The sequence below is a fragment of the Nerophis lumbriciformis genome, linkage group LG27, assembly GCF_033978685.3.
Source record: "Nerophis lumbriciformis linkage group LG27, RoL_Nlum_v2.1, whole genome shotgun sequence".
Classification (NCBI taxonomy): domain Eukaryota; kingdom Metazoa; phylum Chordata; class Actinopteri; order Syngnathiformes; family Syngnathidae; genus Nerophis; species Nerophis lumbriciformis.
Window position 1 is genome coordinate 15,685,001 of NC_084574.2, and position 13,622 is coordinate 15,698,622.

At 37.5% G+C, this 13,622-nt stretch overlaps 1 protein-coding gene, 1 non-coding gene and 1 pseudogene across 4 annotated transcripts in view; 1 reads left to right on the plus strand and 2 right to left on the minus strand.

Annotated features, from left to right (window-relative positions):
- Nucleotides 1–11,993, plus strand: part of tmod1 (tropomodulin 1) — a 54,855-nt gene extending 42,862 nt beyond the window's left edge. For 2 of the 3 annotated variants that reach the window (XM_061922802.2, XM_061922803.2), the window contains exons 10-12: nt 3,163–3,307; nt 5,958–6,057; nt 10,825–11,993. In XM_061922802.2, the coding sequence (XP_061778786.1) occupies nt 3,163–3,307; nt 5,958–6,057; nt 10,825–10,843 (264 nt within the window). In that variant the 3' untranslated portion in view covers nt 10,844–11,993. The remainder of the gene's footprint in view (nt 1–3,162; nt 3,308–5,957; nt 6,058–10,824) is intronic. The other variant, XM_061922805.2, reaches the window with a different exon arrangement.
- LOC133570314 (small nucleolar RNA U3) lies at nt 6,902–7,118 on the minus strand. Its single transcript, XR_009810091.1, has one exon. It is a non-coding gene; the product is annotated as a small nucleolar RNA U3 (small nucleolar RNA).
- On the minus strand, nt 7,410–7,596 carry LOC133570315 (small nucleolar RNA U3; annotated as a pseudogene).
- Nucleotides 11,994–13,622: the final 1,629 nt, after the last annotated feature.

Below are 13,622 nucleotides of genomic sequence, written 5' to 3' on the forward strand. Positions count from 1 at the left end.
ACCCACCCACAGTTGAGGAACTAAAGGATTTTGAGAACGACATGCTCAAAATGATACAATCAGTCAAATTCAAGCCAGTCCGCAACCCACTCCTCACCAAGCTGAAAAATGACAAGGAGCGCATCAAGAAAGTAAACAACCTCATCATAGCCGCCGATAAAACCACAAACTTCTACAGAATGGACATACCAGAACATAACACCTTACTGGACAGAAGCATCACCAAATCATACAAAAAAGCACAACCCAACACTTTACAGAACATCCACCTGGAAAATAAAAGGATCGCGGCTGAACTGGACATTGAGGACAGGGTGGACGCCACAGCCAACAAGGAAGCCTTCATCACATTGAAGGACCACAAACCCAACTTCGCAAATAACCCAACATGCCGACTAATAAACCCAACTAAATCTGAAATAGGAAAAATCAGCAAAATAATCCTGGACAGAGTCAACACAAAAATCAAGGACAAAACACCACTCAACCAATGGAGAAATACAGCAGCAGTAATCAAATGGTTTAACAACATCCAAGACAAACAACAGCACAACTTTATCTCCTTCGACATCGAAGAATTTTACCCTTCCATCACCCAAGACCTACTGACTCAAGCACTAGACTTCGCCTCAGACTACGACTCAATCACAGGCAACGAAAGAAACATCATCATCCACGCAAAAAACTCCATACTCATCCACAACAGTACACCATGGCAAAAAAAGAACAATTCAACATTTGACGTCACTATGGGAAGTTTTGACGGAGCAGAAACGTGTGAACTCGTTGGGAGTTTCCTCCTCTCCCAGCTCGCTAGCCTCAACCTGAACCTTGGTATTTACCGTGATGACAGACTGGCAGTGTGTCGCGCCTCGCCAAGGAGCAGCGAGAACACCAAGAAGCGCATATGCCAAATTTTCAAAGAGAACGGCCTACGGATCACGATTGAAGCCAACAAGCAAACCGTCAACTTCCTCGACGTCACTTTCAACCTGAGAAATAACAGCTACCAACCATTCACGAAATCCAACACAACACTCCAATACGTGCACCATGACAGCAACCACCCACCCACCACCACGAAAAGAATACCTACCGGAATTAATAAAAGGCTATCGATGCTGTCATCTAGTAAAGCTAAATTTGACCAAGCAACCCCCCCGTACCAAAAAGCACTTGATGAAAGCGGATACAATTTCACCCTCACCTATGAACCCACGCCAGGAAACCAGCCAAAAAAGAACAGAAAACGAAACAACATCATCTGGTACAACCCCCCATACAGCAAAAACGTCTCAACTAACATTGGCCACAAATTCCTCACTCTGATTGACAAACACTTCCCCAAAGGCAACACCCTAAGAAAAGTATTCAACAAGAACAACATTAAATTGAGCTACAGCTGTATGAACAATATACGACAAATCATCTCAAACCACAACAAGACAATTGCAAATGAGCCGTCGGCCCCTGAACAGAGCGACTCCAAAACCAACAAAGGCTGCAACTGCCGCAAGAAACCTGATTACATTATTTATTGTTATTATTATAGTATGTGGGCTTTGTACCGAGGATGTCGTTGTGGCTTGTGCAGCCCTTTGAGACACTTGTGATTTAGGGCTATATAAATAAAGATTGATTGATTGATTGATTGATACCCTCTCAACGGGGGGTGCTTACAAACATCAGTTGTTTACCAATCTAAGGTAACACGCAAGGACATTAACACATCCGACACATATGTAGGATTAACCGAGGGAGAGTTTAAAACCAGATGGAACAATCACAAGGCTTCTTTCAGGAACCAAAACCTGCGAAATACCACAGAACTCAGCAAACACATTTGGGACCTCAAAGACAATAATGTTGAATATTCAATAACATGGCAAATTCTTGCATCCAGCACACCTTACAATAGTGGTAATAAAAGATGTAACCTATGCTTGAAAGAGAAACTGTTTATTATATACCGTCCAGACCTGTCATCCCTCAACAAGCGCAGTGAAATTGTATCAGCATGCCGCCACAGACGGAAACACCTCCTCGGTAACACATGAGCCAATCACCACGCCCCTACGCCAGCCTGTACCCACCCACTCTGTGCCTTATATAAACCATGGTATGTGAATGCTTCCATTAAAATCTCCTGATGATTGAGGGAACCCCTCATGAAACAGGCCTGTAGAGATGAAGTAGTCTTGTGATTTTCTTCCCACACATACATATATATATATACACATGTACATATATATATATGTGTGTGTGTGTGTGCATATATATATATATATATATATATATATATATATATATATATATATATATATATATATATATATATATATATATATATATGTGTGTGTATATACTGTATATGTGTATGTATATATATACATCTGTATATCTATAATATATATATATGTATATATATACAAATATATGTATATATAGATATATATGTATATATATATTTTTTATATACATACATATATATATGTGTATGTATCAAACACATACACACCATTTTGAAACATGCTGCAACCCGTACATAATCACAACATAAAAAGCACAAAACAGCTCCATTTAAAAAAGAGAGGGAAACAAAAGTAGTGAACAGAAGGAAAACATTTACGTCGGGCAAACAGAAATGCACATATCCACGTTTGCTAACAGTGGAAGTCACTGCTTATTCAGCACCTGCAGTGAGCAAACTAGTCCAGAAGATGGCGCCATAGCACAAATAATAACCTCTCCGTTTATGTTAGGTTCTGCGCATGTCAATGTAAAGTATACCGATTTAAGGGGTGATGCATGAAAATGCATGTCATAATCAGATAAAAAAAATTCAGGGTCCATGTACACAGTAACATTCTAATCCGTATGATGATCAGATTAAATACATTTTTGGCTATTGATTCTTATGGGGAACTCTGCTTCACTATACAAACTTTTCGGTTTACGAACCATATTCAAGAACCAATAAAAAGATGTTTCACTTTATCACTAAAATGTGCCCGCTTACGTAAAAATCTACATAAATGGCTGAGGGCTTTTGTTGATATAACACGAAGGGATCATCATTTCTATGAAAATAATGCTCACTGTGTGCACTTCACATTGTCAACTCCTTTATAGTTGCTCCTCTCTCTCTCTCGCTCTCTCCAGAGTCAGCCGTTAGGCAACAAGGTGGAGATGGAGATAGCCAGCATGTTGGAGAAAAACACCACACTGTTGAGGTTCGGCTACCATTTCACCCAGCAGGGCCCGCGCCTCAGAGGCTCCAACGCCATGATGAACAACAATGACCTTGGTGGGCACACACACACAATTTTACTCACTAACCAACCATCATATTAAGTCATATGATCAAATATAGTAAACTGCAATCAGGTTGTGCCTTTGTAAAGACAACGAGCAGAGCACGGACCTTGCTTGAATGTTGTCATTAAGATGTATTTATTGGACTAAAATTCAGTGGTTTCTTCTCTCATGCCCCACAAAGTTTTGTCAAAATTATTAATTAGGGTTGGGGATACGAAACAATGAATTGTTTGAATGTAGATGATTGTGAACAACTGATTGAGTTTAAATGAATGCACTGCTCAGCTACAACCAGCAGGGAATGCTGTTTACCCAGTCTGTAAAAAAAACCCACTGACATCAGCTATTTAAAATTTTCCCTAGAATTTTTAATACGGTAATGTTCCTTATGGTGAGTTTATAATTGTTGTCTCAAAGTGCATTGTGATGAGAGGTGTTTATAATATTCTGAGCATGTCTTACTGCTAAATATGTGTATACCAATGCTTAGTTAAGTACACTATTGTGGGCATTGTTATATTTCTAAAGCCTGCGTTTTTAATAGTTTGTAATGTCAAAAGATGTACCTTAAATTGCGAATGAAATTGAAAGATGATATGTCACTAGTAGGGGTGTAACGATTCATTTTAACAATGATTCGATTTGAGTCATAATGTGATGTTGCCCTTACGATTTATTGACAATTTTTCTTTAGAACGATACAATCCGAAACGATTCAGTGAGTTGAAATCGATTCAGTAACTTTATAGCAAAAAACAAATCAACCTGTGTGACTGTGAAATAAATAGCATGCTGGACACTATAAGTGAAGTGTCCTATATTCCTGTTATTCCTTGTAAGGGAATTAGGTATAAATTAATTATTAATACAAACAAGCAGGATAACAACAATTAATGGCCAATGCATTCACATCTTATTTGAATAAAGTGCAACCAACCCTTTAGGTTGAATTAACAAGAGGAAACACTTTCTGCTCTTATTTTAAAAATTAAATAATTTTTTAGTAAAAGTACAGTAATCGACATTTTAACAGTAGATTTACCTGTTACTTTTTGCTGTTGTTTTTAGCATAAAATAGTACAATATTAATATAATAAACGAAATGCAACCAACATTCCTCCAGGTTGAATTAAAAGTAGATTTACTTGAGAATTTCAATGCAACTAAATATTTTCAGCTTAAAAGAGCAGTGGTTTGACCTGCTACTACTCTCACTTTAGAAAAGTCGCAACGAATACAAACGCCACAACACAAAAACATAGAGCCATAACGCAACAACTCAAAGCCAAAGCACAACAATACATTGACGCAACAGAAGTGACAGCGGACACGTTTTGGCAACAAGCCACAATGGCTGAGGAGTAAAGTTGAAAACGGTGTAATGAACAAAATTTTCAGTTATAAATTACTTTTTTTTGTTTTTCACTAACACTAATATACTATGTTCATTATACTGTTTTTAACCTTCTGCCTCAGCTTGATCCGTCCCTGTAACTTGCACCACTCTCACTTCCGTTGTGTCCGCCGTTACAGTTGTCTTGTGGCTTTATATAATAGTTTTGTGGTGTTTGTATTTGTTGTGGCTTTTGTAATCGTGCTGTAGCTGAAAGTTGTTGTGTGGTTGCTTTATGATATTGTTTTGTAGCATTTGCATTTTTTGTGACCTTTCTGAAAAATCGTAGATATTCGCCATTTTTGTTTCGATGACTGATTTCATCGGGCAGGCAAACTTGAGTAATCTTTAATGTACTATCATTAAAAGGTCATTGCCATTCTTAAATCCAATGATTTCTTATTTCTAGTATGGATAGAATTAACATATTGCCTTTTAAAACGATGTTGGCTCGATCTTCTTGAAGGCCAACGTGCCGAGCACGGCTTGAATCAGTGGTTGAATCTTAGGAATATACATATATATATATTAATATATCATTTAATCGTTACACCCCTAATCGCTGGTACACAGGCTTTAAGAACCTACACTTTTTTCAAATAATTTTAGGTCAATACTGTTTGAATGACCCCGCTGGTTGTGTAAGAATTGTACATTTGGCAGTGTTAGTTGTTACACGCTCCAAGGCTGTCACTTTATCTCTCGATTACACATTTTGCTTTAAGCAAACTCTTAACAGAAGAATCAGAGTGATGTCCTCAGCTTCTATCTTAGTGCAGTCTGACAGCTGAGACAAACTAAAACCTTTGTAAATTATGACATCAGCTCTAAAACCAGAACAGAGTGCATGGAAGAGGACTGACCTCATTGCCCATAAGCACTTGAAGTAAATGTTGCATCAACTGGAGTTGGATAATTTATGTGAAGAACTGTTTTTGTGTGTGTTTTCGTAGTTCTGTAGCATTTGAGAGCTTACGTCAAAAGTTTTTTTGAATAATTTCCTTGAAAGGCTTGATGAAACTGTTACTCCAAACTCAACCACTAGGGAGAACAATCATACTCTGATTGTGCTCTAATCAAGCTGCATAATGTTATTCGTCAGGAAAAAACAGACTATATTTAATAGCCCATCCAACAGTGTATTTAGGTAAAATAATTTATTAAACGTCCACTGTTTTTATGCCTGTTAATGTGGTTTAAAAAAATCCATATTTCATTTACATAACTACCTCCTCTCGTTTTGAAGCCCGTGTTGTCAGGTCAGAGTCTGATGGCTCCTTCACCCTCACTTTGTCCGTCCCTGAGCTGGAACGGGCCTTTGGGAAAAAGTTCAAGTCAAAGACTAAGTAAACACCATATGGCCATTCAGTCTCACTCTGTTATCTTTCACTTATGGTCCACTTGTCTACTGAAACGCTGCCGCCTCCTCTCAAAGCTTCTCTTGCGCTCCTTTCAACATCCTCTGTGTTCTCTTCAGGTTGCCGACTATACTGTCCTTCAGCTCTAACCTCAGAACAGAAATACTTAGTTAAAACTTTATGGATGAGCATCCTTGATCTTAAAATTGTTATATAGAAATCGAGATGTTTTGATAGTCTAACCAAACCCTACTTTTAAACGTATCAACATACTAGAGCTGCAACGATTAGTCGACATTGTGAGGCACAATCACTAACCCCTATTCCACAGTACTTCCCCGACCTTACACTTTAGAAACACATTTCTCAAGTCAATTACTATAGAAAGAATACCTGAAAGTATAGTCCTGATTTCACATCAACAATAACAGGAAGTCATCTTCAAGACTACCTTTTTTACTGAGGATGCATTCATGTTGACAAATATGTATTCTAGTAAATTAGTATAAAATGTACAGGTCTCCATAGAGGTACATTAATGTAGGATGTAATCAGTAAAAAAGTATTTACTGAAAGCGCAGACTAACTTTATGGAGCCAAGCGCTATTCAGTCGGCCAGTTAATTGAAATGTACGAATCCAACCACACGTCAAATGCATTTGGTGCCACTCTACTTCAAAATGTGTTAATTCAAAGCCTAGTATTTGCATTTCAATTTGAGAATGCGTGTAACACCTTATCAATCAACAGTCAATAACATAGAAATGACTCTAATTGCTGCAGCACATTGATGACTTCCTTATTGAATATGTTCATGCTGACAAATCAATTAACCACTCTGAACATTCCTTCTTTCAATCAAGGCTTCATTAAGAAGTTACAAACAATCATCAATGACAGAGAACATAGGATAGAATCATTATTCTCCCTCAGTTTCATGTTGATGAAGGATTATTTGATCCGATCATCGCGGTTAGCAAAACCATACAGTTGAGAAACGTATTTCTCAAGTCAACGACTATAGAATGGATCCCTGAAAGTGTAGTCTTAGTTTTATAACAAGTGATAACAGAAAATGATCTTCTACAGTATGGATACTGTAGCAGGATATACCTCTGTTAACGTCATCATTACCGAGAGTTAAAAAAATTATTCTTCAATGGGAAAACTAACATGTTACTTCAGAATGTGTAGATTCCAAGACTTCTCATTACAGGTTGAAAGTGCTATAAACTAAGAACAAAACCACAGGAACCGACAGTCAAGTAGATACAACTCTAACTGTTGTAGCACAGTGATGACTTGCTTATTAAAACTTGTTCATGCTGACAAGTCAATCAATCACTCAAAATAGATTCCTTCCATTGAAGCTTTATTAAGAAGCAAAGAACAATCATAATTGTTCTGTCAGCTTCATGTTCAGGAAGAAACATCTAATCTCATCATCATGGTTAGCAAGACCTTACACTTTAGAAACACATTTCTCAAGACAATAACTTTAGAAATGATCTCTAAAAGTATAGTCTTGATTTTATAGCAATTGCTGAAAGGAAGTCATCTTCAGGACTACTATTGTCACTCAGAGGATGTACTTACGTTAATGGATACACATTTTACTGTTTTGAATGCAGAAACTAATTATAATTAAAATAAATGTCCTTTCCCCCCAATGAAGACTCAACAGCGTCGGTCAATCAACCAAAGACCTAAACAGACAAACACTCACATGAATCCAATCAATCACACTCTCACTAATTTCCATAACATGTGAGTCACATCGTTTACAAAGTGCATTCATATATTGAAAGTATATAAGAATGCTGACACCAAAGGATAAACGCTGGGTGAATTAGCATCAGACGAAATACCAACATATGGGGAACATATGATAGAATCATTACTTTGTATAACATTTGTTTTTAGAAAGTGATACATACGGTCTTCTTAGTGGTTGGTGAGACAAGTTTTATAAACACAATTATCAAGTCTGCAGAAATTATCCTTGTTTGTATGCTCCTAATGTCTTCATGACAGGAAGTCATACATGACTGTTTTCACTCAGGATACTTTCTCTCATTTCAATCCAATTTCATGGGTGGTAAACAAAATTTCTCTTCCCTCTGCTGCAATTCTGCTTTTTTTCTCACATATGAAAAAACTTTCACTTTTCATCAGCTATGTGAGCAACATGTCTTGTTTTTTTGTTTTTTTTACCGGTTTCCTCTCAAGCAGTCATTGCTGCATTTTAAGTAGAAGTCATGCTAATACAGGGTTCTTATTGGTGCTTTTTAGGTCTTCAAAAGTACTTTAAAATATATCTGTGGATGTTCTAATTGGATTTGCAAGAAATGTAATCAATTGCAACTGTACTGTTTGATTTGTCTTAGATGACGTTACGCCTCTCATCCAAGTAGGCTTCATCAGTTTATGCTCTAGACCACTGGTTCTTAACCTGGGTTCGATCGAACCCTCGGTGAGTCGGCCTCAGGGGTTCGACGGAGCCTCCGCCGCGGAGGTCAAGACACACCCCACTCATCGTGTAAATAAAAACTTCTCTCTATCAGCGTATTATGGATACCCCCAAACAATGTTCCCTCTAATTTTCCATATGCTTGAGCAAACGCAAAAACTCCTTGAGCATTCAGTGGAGCACATGTGAGTGACGTCAGACATGCACATGCACTGTGGCCACACCAGCAGCACACCAGTCCCAAACCTGACTAAATAACAAGTTAAATGTTTTATCATTATAATCAAATGACAGCAGTCATTTCCATGAGATTATTTTCTAATATAAGTGTTTTGGCCCACTTACAATAACAATAACAAAAAATATTGTTTTTCATGAGCTGTGTACTTGGTGGGGGGTCCTGCTTTGGAAATAATTTGTACCCCTTTTAGATATCACATTTAGTTCCCACTAAAACATTCACATGTTGCACAATGAGATGTAAACATGGGATTATGTGTACATTCCTGTAACTTTATGTTTGTAAAATATATCTTTATTAGTATTTCTTTAATATGATAACATAATTTCATGATTAATATTTACAAATTAAGAAAAGACATTTTATTTTTCACTAAAGAAGGGTTCGGTGAATGCGCATATGAAACTGGTGGGGTTCGGTTCCTCCAACAAGGTTAAGAACCACTGCTCTAGACTTATATTGGTCAGAAACATCCTTGCCCAGGCACACCCTCCTAGTGTTGGAGTATCAATAGTCTAACACCAACTGCTAGACTCGATCTGACCAATCTAAGTCTATAAGCATGAGCTGATGAAGCTTACTTGGATGAGAGGCAAAACTTCTTCACCAAACAGTCCAGTTGTGACCGATTGAATGCCCCGACAATACTTTAAGTTACAAAAGTACGTTTAAGGTATCAAATTGACCTTGGGAAAATTGTCTGAGCCCTGTAGTAGTAGCAGTCACAATCATTTAAAGGGAAACTGCACTTTTTAAAAATGTTGCCTACCGTTCAGTCATTGTTAGAGACAAGAAAACAAAAGGGTTTTGGTTTTTTTTGCCTTGTTGTATGTAAACATTCGCTCGTTCTTGGTGGCTAGCAATGCAGCTAATGGGAGCAATCAATTCCACCTCTAAATCCCTTTAAAAATGCGTTCAAAAACTGTCAACAATACTTCATTTACGTTCCGTAACCTGTATAATAACCAAACCGTAACAACATTGTTATTGTAAGAGTGAACACTGAGGAATTATTTTACTAGCGTAGTAACACATTGGCATGCTTCGGTATTATCCGTAAAAGCTTACTACGGCAAGAGATAAGCTACCTTCTACGTCAGCACAAAACACATTTGAGTTTGTAATGCACAACACAATGCGATAGGACACCAATCAGGTACTGACTAAAAAAACATGAACAATCATATTACAGTATCTGTAAAGTATTAGCCCACATTTCATGTTTTGTTTGTACACAGCTAGCCAGGCAGCATATACCGTCTGTCATGACACACACATGACGTGCTGCATGATCAATATTAAGTGTGATTCACTCGATGTCCAGCTGGCCAGGGACGTTTTTTCTGGTTTATTTTGGTAATCACTCCATTTATGTTAAAATAGCTTGGCTTCAAATTCCACATTTTCCAGCTTCGAGTCTCTTTCACCTCACTCTCTCGGCTTCCGTCCGCTCCAACGATTCACTCTTCCTTCGTGCTTGCTTCTAGAAGCAGTAGTTCATCCTCCGTATACTCAGCTTCAAAAAGATAAGGTTGCGAATCCTCATTTGTCCAAGAATAGTCATCTTTGTTGTTTGTTACCAAATCTGCCATGATTAGGAGACACACACGTCTTTGTTTCAGGAAGTAAGAACACACTATTGTTACTGGAAGTCGGTAGTGTGCTGATGTCGAAATGGGAATACACGTGCTCAGGAATTAGTTCCGGCAATGATTAAAATGACCAAAATACAGTATATATTGAACATATTTCACATTGTTATAAACATGCCTGTTACTACATAATATATAGACCTGCAGTGTGTATATAAAACGTTGATGGCCGCATTTTCCAAGTGTTTTTTATCATCTTTAAAATAATTGAAAAAAAATATGTGTGTTCTTGTCTCTAATAATGATTGTGAACTATAGGCAAAAATTCCCAAAAAACTGCAGTTCCCCTTAAGTATTCTATTTTGCTTGTTTTCTGTCCCTGTTCTTTCTCTGTCCTTCCTGTTCCTGTCATCTGGTTCTCGTCCTCTCATATGCCGTCTCTCCATCCACAGTGAGAAAGAGAAGGCTTGAAGGAGGACCCATCCTCCCCAAGTGTCGGACAAATGTGTAGAAACCGCCCCCGACCCTCCATCACCCTCCTGGTTTGTTTTTTGCCTCCCACCTGCCATTTAAAAAAAAAAAAAAAAAAAAAAAAACACTTCCCTACAGCCTCTACAGACGGCCTTGAACATCATCTCTTGGTTATGCAAGTGCAATTCAGGGTTCCAAGAAAATACTTTTTGGACTTTTTAAGAAGGTGGATAGTAAACGATGAAACCAGTGTGGTCCGCAGTATCCACGCATGCGAAAAGAGATGATTAGTTTTTCAATCAATCAAAGTTTATTTATATAGCCCTTAATCACAAGTGTCTCAAAGGGCTGCACAAGCCACTACGACATCCTCGGCTCAGATCCCACATCAGGGCAAGAAAAAACTCAACCCAATGGGTTTTTGAATGTTTATGTGCTGGGATGGAAACTAACCGCACAGTGCTGCCATCTAGCGTCCTTTACTAGCAACTGCAGTGCCTTGACTCCTTGGACTGTTTGTGATTGATGATGGCTTCACATTTTGGAACAGTTACATTTGGCAATCTGTGTTTCTACTGTTGTGTTGAATTATCATTATTAGTCGTATGATTGTTTTGCTGTAAATGACGTGTTCTGATGTTGTTCTTCACATCTTTCTGCAAGTTTTACACTGTTTGTCCCATCCATAGCCAAAACCAAAGTGTCAGACCGCAGGATATTTAGTTTATGACATCCAAGAATAATGCCGTTTCTTAACAAATATATGACACTTATTTGCCATGTCACCAAAAATGTGGATGATTTGGCAGATAATAGTCAACATTGAGAACTCAATGTTCTCCATGTGGCCGTCGCTGTATTCATTTTGGCCATTTCTAGGTTTTGTGGCAGTTGTAGCTCAATATGTAAAAGTTAAAGTTCCACTGATAGTCACACAAACACACTTGTTGTGGTAAAATTACCCTCTGCATTTGACCCATCCCCTTGTTCCACCCCCTGGGAGGTGAGGGGAGCAGTGAGCAGCAGCGGTGGCCGCACTCAGGAATTATTTTGGTGATTGAACACCCAAATTCCAACCTTACAGTCAGGGTACCCACACAACACATTAGGGGTGTTAATTCCCAACTAAAATCGAAGCCAAAAGTTAGGACACTCATTCAATGTTTTTTTTTATTTTCATGACTATTTACATTGTAGATTGTCACTGAAGGCATCAAAACTATGAATAAACACATGTGGAGTTATGTACTTAACAAAAAAAGGTGAAATAACCGAAAACATGTTTTTACATTTTGTCAGGCCTGTATGTTTTTGATGGCTGGTTAATAATATCATAATAATAATTACAAATAATTAATAATAGTAAACGAAATAATGATAATTGGAACAGGTACGATTATAATGGAATAAAATAAATATACTGTTGACAAAAGATTTTTAGATCATTTAAAATGTCATAAGTGACACAAATCCCTATTTCTTATTAATGATTGCCCCTGACATACATATATATATACATATATATATATATATATATACATATATATACATATATATATATATATATATATATATATATATATACATATATATACATATATATATATATATATATATATATATATATATATATATATATATATATATATATATATATATATATATATATAGTAAGGCCACAAGTTTGGACACACCTCATTCAATGCGTTTTCTTTATTTTCATGACTAGAAAATAGTAGATTGTCACTGAAGGCATCAAAACTATGAATGAACACATGTGGAGTTATGTACTTAACAAAAAAAAAAGGTGAAATAACCGAAAACATGTTTTATATTTTAGTTTCTTCAAAATAGCCACCCTTTGCTCGGATTACTGTTTTGCACACTCTTGGCATTCTCTCGATGAGCTTCAAGTGGTAGTCACCTGAAATGGTTTTCACTTCACAGGCCTTCAGTGACAATCTACAATGTAAAGAGTCATGGAAATAAAGAAAACACATTAAAATGAGAAGGTGTGTCTAAACTTTTGGCCTGTACCGTATGTTTTATTCTTTTTTTAATTTGACAATACAAATATTGAGAGAGCTGAAATTGAATGTTATGTATCACTTTTCTCGGACGCTCCTACAAAGTTGTGTATTTTTCCGTTTCTTCTCTTACCCCATCTTGGTTCCCGAATTCTGATGCCGTGTGTGTGTGTGTGTGTGTGTGAAAACATAAAGAGCTTAAAGGCCTACTGAAATGCGATTTTCTTATTTAAACGGGGATAGCAGGTCCATTCTATGTGTCATACTTGATCATTTCGCGATATTGCCATATTTTTGCTGAAAGGATTTAGTAGAGAACATCGACGATAAAGTTCGCAACTTTTGGTCGCTGATAAAAAAGCCTTGCCTGTACCGGAAGTAGCAGACGAGTAGCGCGACGTCACAGGTTGTGGAGCTCCTCACATCCACACATTGTTTACAATCATGGCCACCAGCAGCGAGAGCGATTCGGACCGAGAAAGCGACGATTTCCCCATTAATTTGAGCGAGGATGAAAGATTTGTGGATGAGGAAAGTGAGAGTGAAGGACTAGAGGGCAGTGGGAGCGATTCAGATAGGGAAGATGCTGTGAGAGGCGGGTGGGACCTGATATTCAGCTGGGAATGACTAAAACAGTAAATAAACACAAGACATATATATACTCTATTAGCCACAACACAACCAGGCTTATATTTAATATGTCACAAATTAATCCCGCATAACAAACACCTCCCCCCTCTCGTGCATATAAC